This window comes from Nicotiana tabacum, chromosome 18 (genome assembly GCF_000715075.1).
Source record: "Nicotiana tabacum cultivar K326 chromosome 18, ASM71507v2, whole genome shotgun sequence".
In the NCBI taxonomy this organism is placed as follows: Eukaryota; Viridiplantae; Streptophyta; class Magnoliopsida; order Solanales; family Solanaceae; genus Nicotiana; species Nicotiana tabacum.
The window spans coordinates 78,751,509-78,767,644 of NC_134097.1; the positions used below are offsets into that span (position 1 = coordinate 78,751,509).

General features: G+C 37.9%; 1 protein-coding gene across 1 annotated transcript; it reads right to left on the reverse strand.

Moving 5' to 3' along the window:
- Positions 1-974: 974 nt before the first annotated feature.
- On the reverse strand, positions 975-10,218 carry LOC107774143 (membrane-bound O-acyltransferase gup1). Its single transcript, XM_016593622.2, has 19 exons — positions 9,858-10,218; positions 9,710-9,765; positions 8,793-8,971; positions 8,658-8,706; positions 8,280-8,380; positions 8,105-8,169; positions 7,111-7,181; positions 6,664-6,723; positions 6,473-6,586; positions 5,935-6,059; positions 5,799-5,850; positions 4,676-4,738; positions 4,416-4,525; positions 4,239-4,331; positions 4,070-4,151; positions 3,873-3,950; positions 1,763-1,838; positions 1,632-1,681; positions 975-1,553 (listed from the first exon to the last, which is right to left on the reverse strand). The coding sequence occupies exons 1-19, from the start codon at positions 9,955-9,957 to the stop codon at positions 1,506-1,508; spliced, it is 1,572 nt and encodes a 523-aa protein (XP_016449108.1). The 5' UTR covers positions 9,958-10,218; the 3' UTR covers positions 975-1,505.
- Positions 10,219-16,136: the final 5,918 nt, after the last annotated feature.

The window sequence follows — 16,136 nt, forward strand, 5'->3', positions numbered from 1 at the left end:
TAGTTAGTGTGATTAAATGTTGCACCATAATTATAGTAGCACTTACTTCTCTTCTCAAATGTGAGGAGTAAATGACTTTTTAGGGATACGTGCATAAGGGTAATTTTGGAAAAATAAATTAAATTTTTTCTTGATTATATAAATGGACACTTATTTTGGACCAAAAAAAAAATTGATCAGTTATTGTGGACCGGACAGAGTAATTGTTAATTTAGACTTACGTTTCTCTGTTATTTGGCTGAATAATCTGGAGAATCCGTAAGCCTTTGTAGAGGACTCAGTTGAATGAGAGACAATTTATTCTAAATAGAAAGAGAAAATTCGACAGTCTGAAATTTCAAATCTTATAGTTGTGCTGATACTAAAAGGCCTCTTTCTTTTCCTTATTCTATTTATCTGCTGTTAACTTTCTGTACACACAAAATAGGATGCGAAAACATCTCTCTTTGAAATGTAAGGGTAACACTCATGAAAAGCATTGGAACTACACAATCATTTCATTCCACTAAAGCATATGCATAGATCAAAAGGAAACCATCACAATTTCCATTAGAGGTGATCTCACTTTTGAGACCTAAAAGAGAGAAATATCCAAAGTAAGGATTTCTCCACTTTGCTCAAGTATATTGCATGTGATGAAAAGGCCACTTGACTTCTTTGTCACCAAAAGGAACAAAAGATCAGATAAGTCTCAAAATAATTGAGACCAACCAGGTAGAGATACTCCTCACATAGTATACTAAATTCTACTTTCTTGAGCTTGTTCTGCTTTTAATCATAATATGGGATTGATAAAATCAATGAAACATCTTTTGCATTGCGTTTAAACATGAGTATCCAATTTGGATGCAGGCATTATAATTTTACGTGTCTTTGTCTATTTGCTGAAATATTTCATTGCAGTGTATTTGTTCTGCTGTTAATCATGATTAAAACCCTTTTAGCAAGGTTTGGACTTTCAGGTCACAAGCAGGTTAAGAGAAAGACAACTGAACTGTAGCTTGAAATGAATTGAAGCAATTTTAGAATACCCGTACGAGAGATGGCCCATTTGATAAGAAGCCAAGAACCACAATACAAACGCCTGTAAAGGAAATAACTTGCTATTTTCTGTCTTTTACCCTTTGGCTCGAGTTGTCAAATATATCACAATAGATCATTGGAAGACGACCAACTGCGCACACGCTCACCCAATGAAGGCTTGCAGCGAACTCCAAAATTTTTGTACCCCACTTAGCCCCATTCTTGCCGTGGTAAGACCCGAGTTATCCACACAAAACTGCAACCTGGCGAGCTCACATTGACCAATCTGGTGAACATATAACTTAAAATAGACGGATACTGAAATACCCAGCTAAAAGGTCACCTCGCTCTCCAAAGACCCAAAAAAAATCCTAAAACATACCAAGCAATTCCCCTCGTGATACAATACAATTATTGCTTGAAAGCTTCCTCACTTCATCACCATGTTTTTCTGCTCAGTCGGACAGGAACAAATCTTTGTATCATCTACCACGGACATTTTTCTTAGCTTCAGATATATGGAACATCAGCTGCATTATAAGATTCATAGCATGATAAAAAGCATCGAGGAAGTTCAAAGTGAATTAGATGCATTTGGAGAGTCCTACCTTAGTGCCAACGTAAAACGTAATAAGCATGCCACCAAGTGTCGGGAGTCCTAAAACATGGAATATTTTGTCATCTCTGCACCTACATCAATCTAATAAAGACAAGCATCAAGTAAAATGTGACACGGTACCTTCTTTCTGAAGAAATCTAGAAAGAAACCAGTTGATTCCGGACGGTCCAATGACAAAGCCAACAAGATTGGCCACCTGATGACAAAGCAGTGTGGTTAAGACAAAATCTAACCATTTCAGCTTTAGGTAGCAAAACATCCACTAAGATGCAGCACGAAGACCTTTGAAACATAAAAGTTGTCCGCTTAATCGCTCTAAACATACACTAGGGAAAGGTCAATCAGAAGTTCAATTTCTCTCATCCCACCTTGTGGCTACGAACTGTGGCATTGTTGCAATGCATTTGCATGTGCTGATGAGTGCTCATCATGCACAATATCTTACGATCATAAAGTGCACAAAATAATTAGTGACACTCGGCAATAAGTTAAGTCATATGGTTGAATCTTGATATGCAGAAATATCCAAAATTCTTCATACTTCTAGTCTTATGTACTGTAATTTGAACAACTTTATCACTCTGAAAGAGCAACATTAGTTTTCGTTCTTCAGTTTTTTTAGCAGAAACAATAATTCAAGTTGGAATTCTTTTTATGCTTCAGAACTACTTGCTTAACTTATACTTAGTCGGATAAATAATACCACAATCCGGTTTAAATGCATAAAATAAAATAGAGTTAATACCTAAACAACCCCCCCCCCCCCCCACAAAAAAAAATATCCACGTTTTGCACCTTTAATACTTAAACTATGGAATGTTGTTGTTACACTTAACTATAACAGTTCTTATCTAAAAAAACCTACAGTGCAAGTGGCATGGAGAGGGACTTCACTCATTTTGTAGTATGTGAAAGCTAGAAAATAGACCAAAAAGAGCATCCATGTCGCATTTTACATTCATTTTTTAAAATTAATTATTTTTTCCTTCTTCTTTTTCTCTTTTACTTGTTTCTTCCTAAAAACTTTACATCTTTTGCTAATAAGAGTAAACTAGTTGAAATCCATAACCTTAAAATATAGTAATACAAAAAATAATTTAATCAAAGAAAATGATAAACCTAGTTGCCAATCACAAATGAATTATATCAATAATGATAGACTCAGTTAAAAAGACATAACCATACGTGAACAACATTTACTTTAAGTACATTTTAATGTTCAATCTTTATTATTATTGATTAAATTCTATTCTGATTTGCAATTAGGTTTACTGTCATTGATTATTATTTTTTTGTTTTACAGTTATTTTACGAATATGGATTTTCAACTAGATTTATTTTTATAAACAAAAAGTTATTCGGTTCTGTAGAAGGAAAAAAATCACTAAATTTAGATAAGGCAACAAGAAAGAAAAAATAAGAAAAAGAATTCTATGCTTAAACTTTCAAATTTTTGCTTCTTTTTTGTTAATTTTTTGGTATTACTGCCATATGACTGCACCCAAGGGTGTGGCCTAGCAGTTAGTGAAGTGGGTGCGAACCATTAGGTCTCAGGTTCAAATCCCAGCGAAGACAAAAACACTAGGTGATTTCTTCCCCTCAATCCAAACCTTGGTGGACAGAGTTAACTGATACTATTGCTTGTGGGAGGTGGCAGGTATCCTGTGGAATTAGTCGCCGGTGCTAGCAAGCTGGCCCGAATACCACGGTTATAAAAAAAAAATAGAAATTATCTTTTTTAACTGAGTTTATTTATATGATAAAATGCAGTCGTGATTTCAAAATAGATTAATTATTTTTGAATGTTACTATTATTTTAAGGTTATGGGAATCAACAAGTTTAATGTCATTAGCAAAAGATTTGAAGAAGAAGAAGAAACTGAATAAGAAAAAGAAAAATATTGAATAAGAAAGAAAAAGAAAAAATACCGAATAAGAGATAAAAATAATTAATTCGAACAATGAATGAAAAATGCCACATGTATACTCTTTTTGGCCTAATCTCTAGCTCCACACACTACAAAGAGAGTGAAGTCACTCTCCATGCCACTTGGCACAGCAGGGGGATTTTAGACAGGAAATGTTATAGCTCTGGGGATACCAGCAACACCCAACAATTTAAGTATTAAAGTTGCGATACTGGATAGTTTAAGGAGTTTTTTAGTTATTAACTCAATAAAATAATATAAAAGCAAGCTATTTTGACTGACTAATAATTTAGCAGACAAACCATGAGACAGGTGATGGTGATAGCCCCAGCAACAGCACTAAGTTCACGGAAAAGGAACTTTCCAAAAGAGCTCTCCACCTGGTGCGTACAATAGGTTCAGCAACATGGCACCAAGAAGATAATCAGTCATAAAATAAAATAAAAACCAGCATGCATAGAACAAAAAGAACTACGAAGTAAGCATTAAATGGCATAACCTTGAGACCATTCGCTGCTGATTTTACTATCATTTCTGGTACAAAGAAGATGCATGTCAACCATGCCCAAGAAAGAAGCTTCCTGAAGCCAATTGCAAACAAGTTGTCAGGTGAAGTCTAAGCCGAGTACAATAATACAAAGTGGAGTTGATGATTGCGGAAACAGTACCACTCCAGATCATGCCATATAGCAACAAACGTGAAGATGACCCACACATTTAGCAGTTTTCTCTGAGTACCTCCAAGAGGAATATACATATATCTGAGTAGACACATCATACCAAATCTTAGTGTCAGTGCGAGACAGATGCTCAGATAAAGCAAGTCAAAAGATTGAGAACAGTACCTAACAAGCCATTTGTTAAAGGAGGCATGCCAGTTTTTCCAAAAACTTTCCAAGTTGTAGCAATTATTTAAACACCTTGGCATATTCTCAGGAGCCTCAATGCCATTGACCTGGACAAATATTATGGTAGAAAAGAGGCTTCTCCTCAGATATACGATTAACATGCTGTGGAGACCAAACGTCCCCAAAAAGCAGAAGCATAAGGAGCTACAGCTTAGGAACGAGTAGAAAGGCAAAAGAAGCATGACTGCAAAATTTACCAGTGACCAGAATCTGAAGTAGCGCCAAAGCAGAAAAAACTTGAGCCACATGAAATTCAATACCTGCTCTTTTTATCGTAGAGATTAGTACTGGTACATCCTATTAACCAGCAACCCAAGAGATAGTCGGAAAGACCATTGGCACTTCAATAACAAATACCAAAAAGGATGCTTGAGAGAATAAACATTTTAAGTAAATATAAGAATGAGGGAAATACAAGAAACCGTGGAGGGAAAAGAATCAGATTTAACAGCAATTCCTTGTTGATGATAGTTGGTGTTCTTTCGTTTGACTTGCTTATAAAATTCTCCTTTAGATGTTGAACCATAAGGTACTATGTGCAAGGGCCTTTCCCTTCCACGCTTGGGGAGTTTAAAGGCGAATGAAAGGATTGAACCTCACTACATAGAGCACCTCAGAGGTGTTGCATTTTTATATAACTGTATAAATAAAATAGGTCTGAATTTTCTAGTTGAGCAGCTCTGTAGAAAGAAAATAGGTAGCATACAAATGTACAAACATTTCACCACCTCAGCATTGAATTAGAGAAATAGAATATCACACTTGAAGAATGGTGGTGAGTGTGCATCTGCAGGGATCTAAAGACAAAGCCTCAAAGTATCTGAAGGATCTAGAATAAGTGATACTTTTTAAGTCTTTAAATGGTTAAAGAACAACAGTCCACATTCCAGTTAGACTCTTGGAGTTGTGCATCGTTAAGGAAAAATATTCCATGTGGCAAAACTGGATAAATCAAAGACATGTGCAGCAAAACTCAATAAAGCCAAAACATTTAAAAATGGAACTAGGGGAGTGAAAAAGCACAGATCTTGCTTGCTTTGAGATTCATCTGTTCCTTCACAATTTTTACCTTTCAAGAAAAAATTTCATGTATTTTGCTTATAAAAACACACAGAACAGCACTAACACCTATGACCTAAGTAGCTCTAAATTTAAACACCAGCATTTACTCTGACCTAGATCAAGCTGTTCAAAGGATTTACGACCAATAACTGCAAGCTGCTGTTTTCAATTATTCATTTTTGAGAAACACATAGAATTATGTTTACTAGGGAACTCTATGAGTTAAGTGGCACTAGCATTATATGTTCCAGCACTTACTCCATACCCAATGACGAAGATGTCCAATGGAGATAAGTATTTCCATGTTACACTGCAAGTTTGCACAAGATTCAATCACAAGGCCAGATAGGAGTTCAAAGAAATTGGGGTTATTTGAACACCATAAGATACTCACTTGATGGCGAAAGCATTGTAATAAAAGAAATGTGTCATTGTCTCCATTAGCATCAAGCTAAAAATCCAGCGTAGTCCATACCACACTACATCTTGTACTGAGTATGTTTTCTGAGGAGCATCCAACTGCAATGACAGTAACATCAATAAACAATGAGATTGATGAAGGTCATGCAGTTCACAAGATTCTTGGTTAAAGTAAAGGAAAACAAAAGTGGTCAAATTCATTGCTCAAACTCGTACTGGGACAATCAGCTATACCGAAGAGAAGTACACAGCAAAAATAAGAACAGATTCAAGATGTACCACACAAGAATAATTGTGATCTCGCCGAAGGAATGGTTCTTAACAACCTGTCATTCCTTCTGGCACATGGCACTCCAGAAAGAAAATTACTGATTTTTAAATGGAGGGGACTGACACAAGTACAGTTATTCAACAGCATGTATGTTCATATTTTCTACGCTATGACAGTATCTTCTGCACAAATATAAGGACATAAAAGAAGAAAAAGGATGTAAAAGCAAAATCATCTCTACCTGTGAAGCAAATGCGTTGAAACTAATAATTGGTCCAGCAATATAAAGAGGTGCATAAATCAGGTAACACAAGTATATAGTTAAGGAGAATGTGTCGCTTTTGAGACTCCTTCCCTGCAAAGGGGGGAGATGGTTCAGACACGTAGAGAGCTAGATACATTTAGAATCTAGCAATTGAATTACCGGCTAACCTGTAATAGCTGGTAGCATGTTTTTCCTGATGAGCAATTATTGCAACGCTGAACATGCTTCTGTAATCACCGTAACTACTAATATCAGAACAGATAAAGGCTTCATTTTATATGATTGCATTCATCAACTGTTAACCACTATATATAGGAATAAAACAATGAAGATAAGATTCCAATATCCAATCAATGAGCTCATACAGGAAATTGATGCTTGAAGTGGTATCTACCCTATTGAGAGAACTAAGTAAATGGAGACCATCTATCAGCAGCACATGGCAACTTTCTCTTAACACGCATGTTCATGCAAAGATATTATGCTGTGAGATAAAGGAGATCTCTCAAGTAAATAGTATTCATGATGCAGTACTAAAGGAAAGAATCTACGATGGCAACAAGGATGTACATAATTGACAGCACTTTCGAATGGACACCTTACCATCAACATACCTCTTGGTCAAAGCGATTATCATGACCTGCCCAATGGTAGTCGTACCCAAAGCTAATCATTCGCAGGACAACTGCAAAATAGATACACTTAAAACTTCAGATAACCAGCGAAGATGCTTCTATCCATGTTGACAGCAAAGTATAACAGGGAATTATTAGTTAAACGCTACAGGACCTTCACTTTCTTTCTTGGTACATTTGCAGTTCTAAAAAGGCATGTTACATAGCACCTTTGCGCTAGGCAGAAAGATAAATAAAACCAAATCTTTTTTCCCCGGTAAAATGAGATCTTGATACAAACATATTGCGAGCAGGTAAAGTACCTTATATTTTTAAATTATAGAGCACAACTTGGAGTTTTCCTTAAGAAATAATAGGCATGAATCCTAACTTCTCATAAAGCAACAAACTTTTCACTTTGTCAGATATTATGCATATGTGACACAAAGTTGCACTCAGGAAACCTTGTAAGCAAGGACACTATAAAGGTCATCAAGTGTGTTCCTATTACAACAATTGCCAAGGATTGTCTTATCCACCGACCACCATTAACTATGTTTTTACTTCTTTATGTTTCAAGATCTTCAATGTGTCTCCTTATGCGTCACCTGTAATAAATCAACTAAATAGATTGGGCATGAGTATAGGGGAACAGTTGAGCTTTATCATATTTAAATGGAAGTGGGTCCTAATATAGAGAGATTTTACCCCTTTAATGAAATTGTTCCCTTCAGGGGACTAAAATAAAGATTATTTTTGGAATAAAATATGTTTCAATCTTATCTTTACGGCATCATACTGAAAAAATGTCAAACAGCATAGAATCTTTATTTGATATCCCAAAAGTACCACAGCAAGACTTTTGTCCCCAGAAAGAAGACTCATTTTTAGATCAACCAAGAAGGGCTAGTTATTTGAGAGAACGGATGAGGTGATAAGTGACGGAAATAAAACATGCATGCAACTTAAAATTAGACAGATAGAGAGTATATACCAAAGTTAAAGCATATATGCCACCTAAATGTGCCTCGATAATTGTCCAAGTAGGCCCACTTTGGCCTACAACATAGACACAAGATCATCGGAAGTATTAAAATAACGTAATTTCTGGACTCAGATAAATCACATCATAGTAAAATGCAGCTTGTGATTGACCAAAGACAACATACCCAAAGAGGGAAAATGGATATCCTCCATAAACACGGTTACATATTAGAAATGTAAGATTAAATATCCACAACAGGAAGACATATTTGGTCCTTCCGCATACCTGCAGATACAAGGTATAGTAAATAAAACAGAATAACTTCTTTTGTCATGTGGGACTATTTTCCGCAACTTTAACAATAAAGATATTTTAGTTATGAAAATCCTCCACATCCAGCACTATGGAATGAAAATAATCTAGTTGTAGCTCTTGCAGAAAGATGCAAAATATCTGCAACACAGCTAAAAATTAAATCTCCAAAGGAAAGCTAGCAGATTTGAATATCTTATATTCTCTATATCAACAATAGAATATGAAACTAAAATTCCACAATACAAACCTTAACTAGAAGATAATTAGCTGAAGCAATTGACAAGATGTATACAATGCTGCAGCAAAAACAGAACGTCACAAAGGAATTCCGAGACCCACAATGGAAAAATATTACTTTTGAATTTTAAAATAGAAAACACACCAAGCTCCATGGAGATATGACAAATAAGCCATAGACAGCAAAAGCCAAACGATTGACATTCCCTTTGCTTTTAGGCCATATGATCTAGATACAGTAGCCACTAGAGCGAAGATTCCGAAAACCAAGGTAAGAATCGGCAAGTTGCCCCGAAAATTTCTCCACTGAGCATCCGATACATCCTAACAATAGACCAAAACTTAACAAAGAAGATGAAAAATATCTAAAATGTTACTAGATGCACAATTGATACAAAAATGACTACTCCCTCTGTCTGAAAAATAGTATCGGGGTGCGTATCAGAGTCGATGCATCTAATTTAATATGATAATTCAAAAATCACACCTTAATTCTTGAAATAAAATTTTCATACATGGTATGGAGAAAATGTTATCCATGAAAAATATTTTCTATAGAAAATGTTCAACCTTGGAAAATCATTTTTTGGATCAACTACGGAAAAATAATTTGACAATACTACAACAAAAACTATGCCTCAGTCTCAAACAAGTTGGGTCGGTGATAGTTGACTATTAAAGGTTGAGAACAAATTCTAAGTATTAATTCAAGTAAGTTACAGTAAGAATAAGGATATTTGTATAGGAAATTACTTCATAAGTGAAGGAAGTAATTTTTCCCTTTTTGTGGAAAATGTTTTTCCTTCTGAGAAAATATTTTCCACCAACCAAACACATTATTTGGAAACTACGTCAAAAAAAGTACCACTAAAAATCACAATTTTCTCTGGTATAAAATATATGAAGGACTCTAGTGGTCAAAGAAGAAGCCAGTTGACTCCTAAAGTAGTAATTATGCCACAAAAATTAGGACAGAGGGATTACTATAACAAAAACCCAGTAGCTATAGCAACCTACATAAGGAGAATTCGAAAATGGTTAAAAAAAACAAAATTAGCATACATTGAGTCGATCAGAGATCCAGCCAGGTCGAAGCCCATAAAGTTTGGTGTAATGATCTGCAGATTCAATTAACCAAATAAAAGATGGATTAGGAATAATTTATTTGTCCATTCAATACACAGAGACATGGGGGGAAATGAGAGAATACCATGAGAAATTTGGAGAGAACGGCGAATGATGATAAAGTAAAACCCAACGGCATAGAGAATGAGAAAAGGAAGCTCCTTCCTCTGCCAAGAGCTTGTCATGGCTGAATAGCCTCAATCAACTATGCCTACTCCTGTAACTCAATGGTGAAGAAAATGGGAAAGAATCTACTGGGTTTAGAGCAAGAATCATTCAGGCATTTCACCAAATACTTTAAAATTCAAATCAAATGAGTACTGATACTGTGGGGTTAAGCCCGGAAGCAATTGTTTTTGGGGCTTTTCTTTTAGCGGGTCAAAAACACTTCTATGCGGGACATTTGTCGAAAGAACATTTCAGATATACTAGTACTAGAATAACATAAGAAAATAAACATAAGATAAATTATAAAGTACTAACTCATTGGTAAACTTTATTAGTTGCTTCATACTTGCTCCTAGAAGTTAGATTAATTAAGCCATCATAATTTTTTATTTTAATAGTCTAATTTTAACTTTCAGAGTTAAATTTACCAGATTTTGGGTGTACACCCACTATATCGAAAATAGTTTCTCAAAATTTGACCTCGATTTGGCCAAATGCCACAGGAAGTCCCTAATCTTCGTTAGATCATAATTTGTAGTTATGTACCTTCTCTTTTGTATTCTTTTGTTCTATAGTCATAGTAACCGAGGTTAGTTTTATTAGAATTAGTACTGCCATTAGGTTATATGCACTGTATGTTGAGTTTTACAAGGACAATAAGGCCTCATTTGTTTTTATTAAGACTAGTTACTCGGCACATGCATGGCACGTATATGTCGAGTTATGTAGTACATAATTTTATAAAATAATATTAATAAAAATAATTGTCTAGATATTTTTGTTAGCCGTTATAGCAAAGTGTTATTATAAAAATGTATATTATAGCACGACATGAAAAATTAGCTCCAAATGAAAACCGTTATAGTGAAATCTTGTTATCAAGGATGTTATCGAGAAGTTTGATTGAACATAAGAGAATAAAGTATAAATTTTTTAGGATGAACAATGTGGGTTGTCGTATAGTGACTTTGTAACGACCCGACTGGTCGTTATGAAAGTAATAGCCCCGATCCCCTATTTACTGCTTCCCTTGTATCATTTTATGCTTATGTAACTTGCTGGAAGGTTTTGTTTTTGGTTTCGGAGTGAATTGGAATACTTAGTCCCTAAAATGGAAGATTAAGTTCTAGAAATTTGATCGTAGTTGGAACTGCAGGAAGAAGACTCCGGAATGGAGTTTCGTCGGTTCCGTTAGCTCCGTTGGGTAATTTTGGACTTGGTACGTGTCCGAATTGTGATTTGGAGGCCCGCGGTTGAATTAGGCTTGAAATGGCGAAAGTTGGATTTTTTTGGAAGTTTGACTGGGAGTGGATTTTTTGATATCGGGGTTGGATTCTGATTCCGGAAGTTGGAGTAGGTCTGTAATGTCAATTATGATTTGTATGAAAATTTTGAGGTCAACCGGACGTAATTTGATAGGTTTCGGCATCGGTTATAAAAGTTTGAAGTTTCAAAGTTCATTAAACTTGAATTGGGGTGCGATTCATGTTTTTAACGTTGTTTGATGTGATTTGAAGGCTCGACTAAGTTCGTATGATGTTTTAGGACTTGTTGGTATATTTGGTTGAGGTCCCGGGGGCCTCGGATATTTCGGGTGGTTACCGGATCAAATTGGACTTAGTGTTATAGCTCAAGCATCAGATTTTGCTGGTGTCTGGTTTCCTTCTACGCGTCCGCACAGAGGATTAGAGTGCTACTGGAATTTAGCCTTCGCGTTTGCGATGTATGTCCCGCGTTCGCGAAGCACTAAGGTATTAGGCCTACGCGTTCGCGATTGGGTCGTCGCGTTCGCGTAGAGGAACGGTCAGATGAGTCACCAGGCATTTCGCCTACACGAACGCGTAGAGGTGAACGTGTTTGCAAAGGGGCAGGCAGTGGAAGCTTCGCGTTCGCGAGTGGGACCTCGCGTTCGCAAGTGGGACCTCGCATTCGTAAAGAAGGTTTTTTTGGACTGAAGCATTTTATGCTTTGCGAATGCGAGGATGTTTCCGCGTTTGCGAAGAAGGATTCACCTGGGCAGATATAAACATTTCAAAATTGAGGGTTTGCTATTTTCTTCATAACTTGAGATAGAGAGCTTGGATTTAGGCAAGGTTTTGAGGGATTTTCAGATAAAACATTTGGGTAAGAATTCTACAATTATTTTTTATTAATATCCACTAATCCATCGTTAATTTTATCATTTAATTAAGGATTTGGGTTGAGAATTGAGAAAAAGGTTGGAAAGTTCTTCAACTGAACTTTGGGGTTTTGATTGAGGTTTTGGTATCAGATTTGAGTAATTTTGATACGAGTGGACTCATGGTTGATTGAGTGTTCGTATTTTGTGACTTTTACCCGATTTCGAGACATGGGCCCGGGTCGACCTTTTAGGGCGATTTTCGAATTTTTGTTAAATTCTTGATTTCATTAAGTAGATTGGTTTCTTATAGTTATATTTACAATATGTAATTTTTTTGGCTAGATTTGGGCCATTCGGAGTCGGAAAGTCAAGGAAAGGGCATTCTTATTGACTAATTGAGCTTGGTTTGAAGTAAGTGGCTTGTCTGACCTTGTATGGGGGAAATCCCTTTAGGATTTGTTACTGTTGTGATAATTATGTGATATGTGAGTGCCGCATACACGAGGTGACGAGTACGTACACGAGCTAATTATTGTAAAATTCAGTTTTTACTGAGCAGTAACATGTTACATCTTAAATAAGTTATATCAGCATGTGTAGTTATCATGTTTAATCTAATATCGCATGTCTACGTGTCTTAATTGCTTATTTGAAGTCTATGCTGCATGCTTAGTTGAATTTCTATTTTTTTTCCTTGATTGTATTTAGTCTAAACTGTAAGATTTCTTGCTGTTAATTGTTATTTCCCTCAGTTTCGAGCTGTGTGTTTACTTTTAGGACTACGAGGCGGTACCTCGGGAGATCCCTCGCTGCATATTTACTTTTGGGACTACGAGGCGGTCGCGGTACCTCGGGAGATCCCTCACTACATATTTACTTTTGGGACTACGAGGCGGTACCTTGGGAGATCCCCAGTTGCATATTTACTTGTGGGACTACGAGACGGTATCTTGAGAGATTCCCTATTGAGTATTTACTTTTGGGACTATGAGACGGTATCTCGGGAGTGCCCCTGTTGTTTATCTCATTATGTTGTGTTGTTATTTCTCTGTGAGTTCCTTCTGTTAAATTTTCCATCTTTTCTTCATTTTATTATATCTTTTGCCTTAAATTATTATATACCAGTAGGGTCTTGACCTGACCTCGTCACTACTCTACCGAGGTTAGGCTTGGCATTTACTGGCTATCGTTGTGGTGTACTCATGCTACTCTTCTGCACATGTTTTGTGTGCAGACTTAAGTACCTCCTACCAGTTCCAGTTATTAGCTGAGAGTACTTGCTGCTGCTTCGGAGACTTCAAGGTATATCTGCCAGCGTCCACAGACCTCGGAGTCCCCCTCTATCCTCTTATGTTGTTCCTCCTTTATTTTTCCTAGTTACTAATGTATAGAGACATTTAGAACAAATTCTTAGAGCTTGTGACTTGTGACTAGCGGGTCTCTGGGGAGTTGCTTGTACTCAAAATTATTGGTTTTACTTGTATATGTCGAGCGGCAGTTTTTTCAGCTTTATATATATATATATATATATATATATATATATATATATATATATATATATATATATATATGTTGTTATGGCTGAAATTTTTAGTAGTTATTTCTGTTGTTGTTTGTTTTTCTGCAACTATTAGGCTTACCTAGTCTTAGAGAGTAGGTGTCGTCACGACATCTTACGGGGGGAGATTTGGATTGTGACAAGTTGGTATCAGAGCTCTAGTTTCATAGGTAATATGAGTCACACGCAGGTTTAGTAGAGTCTCGCGGATTGGTACGGAAATGTCTATACTTATCTTCGCGAGGCTATGGAACTGTTAGAAAAATTTCACTTCTTTGATTCCTTATCGTGCGAAATTATTGACTTCGGAGTTCTAAACTTTTGTCTTCTATTTTTGCACATGTGGTGAGGACACGTATAGCCAGATCAAATGACCATGCACCTGCACCCCCTACTGGAGCCACGAGAGGCAGAGGTTGGGGTAAAGGCCGAGGACGTCCACTTGGTGCAGCCAGATCACCCGTACGAGCTGCTACAAAGGAGCCAACAGTAGCTCTAGTTGGGCCGCATGCATCTAAGACGCCTGCTACTGCACTAGCTCTTCAAGAGACCCTTGCACAATTTCTGAGCATGTTCGGTACTCTAGCTCAAGCAGGGTTGATTCCACTTGCTCCTGCTACATCTTAGGTCGGGTGAGGAGTACAGACTCCTGCCGCTCGCACCCCAGAGCAGCGAGTTTAGGTCGATCAGGTTCAAAGGTCATACCAATGCAGCCGGTAGCCCCAATTCGGCCTGAGGGTAGGGTAGTAGTTTCTGAGGATGAGCAGCTCAGGCTCGAGAGATACAAGAAGTATCACCCTCCTACTTTCAGTAGCATGTCGTGAGAGGATGCCCTGTTTTCTTGAGAAGTGCCACCATATCCTCTGTACTATGGGCGTAGAGGAGTCGAGTGGGGTTTTTTCCACTACCTTCCAGCTTAGAGAAGCGGCCTATCAATGGTGACACGCATATGAGTTGGGTAGTCCGGCTGAGGCAGCTTCACTCACATAGACTCAGTTCTCGGATATGTTCTTAAAGGAGTATGCTCCCCCGAGTCTCAGAGATGCATGGCGCGTAGAGTTTGAGCAGTTACGCCAGGGTTCTGTGACTGTGTCAGAGTATGTGGTTCGCTTCAGTGATTTGGCTAGACATGCACCAACCTTGGTTGCTACAATTCGAGAGAGAGTCCGTCGATTTTTCGAGGGGCTCAACCCCAATATCAGATTTAGCATGGCCCAAGAGTTGGAAATGGACATCGCATACCAGCAGGTAGTGGGGATTTCTAGGAGATTAGAGGGTATGCTGATTCGGGAGAGGGATAAGAGAGAGGCCAAGAGGTGTCGAGAGTCTGGCACTTATAGCGGTACTCGTGCCCCAGCAATAGCTCGTCATGATAGGGGCTATGTGAGTTGCTCAATTCATTTAGCACTTCCAGCCGCCAGTGGTATTCCGACCACTCGTATGCTCTAGGATCCTTATTATGCACCGCCATTGTCTAGTACATCTCCTGCACGGGTGCATTCAGCGGTTAGTCCAACCGACCTGGCCCAAGCCAGCCGCAGCAACCACGCCCTCTGAGAGCTTATTTTGAGTGTGGCGACACTTGCCATATGGTGAGGGATTGCCCCAGACTTAGGAAGGGTGCACCTCCACATATTACTCAGGCACCGCGTGCTCCACCGGGTCCCTGAGCTATGATTACAACACCAGCTAACACTCCACCTGCTCAGCCAGCTCGAGGTGGAGGTCGGACAGGTAGAGGTCGCCCTAGAGGTGGAGGCCAGGCCAGATATTATGCCTTTCCTGCTCGTACAGAGGCAGTTGCATCCGACTCTGTCATTATAGTCATTGTTCCGGTCTGTCATAGAGATGCGTCAGTCTTATTTGATCCAGGCCCCACTTATTCCTATGTGTCATCTTATTTTGCTCCGTATTAGGGCGTACCCCATGATTTTTTGTGTTCTCATGTTTATGTGTCTACACCTGTGATAGATTCTATTCTCGTTGACCGTGTGTATCGGTCGTATTTGGTTGTTATTAGTAGTTTTGAGACTAGAGCCGATTTATTATTACTCAGTGTGGTAGACTTTGATATTATTTTGGGCATGGACTGGTTGCCGCCCATTATGTTATTCTTGATTGTCACACCAAGACCGTGACGCTGGTTGTGCCAAGATTACCGCGGTTAGAGTGGAGAGGTACCTTAGATTATACTCACAGCAGAGTTATTCATTTTTTAAAGCTCAGCGAATGGCTGAGAAAGGGTGTGATGCATATCTAGCTTATGTGAGAGATGTCAGTATTAGTACCCCTACAGTTGAGTCAGTTCCAGCAGTGAAAGATTATCCCGATGTATTTCCAGCTGATTTTCTAGGCATACCGCCCGACGAGGATATTAACTTTGATATTGATTTGTTGCGGGGCACTCATCCCATCTCTATTCCTCCATATTGTATGGCTCATCCTGAGTTGAAGGAGTTGAATGAACAGTTACAGGAATTGCTTGATAAGGGTTTCATCCAGCCTAGTGTGTCACC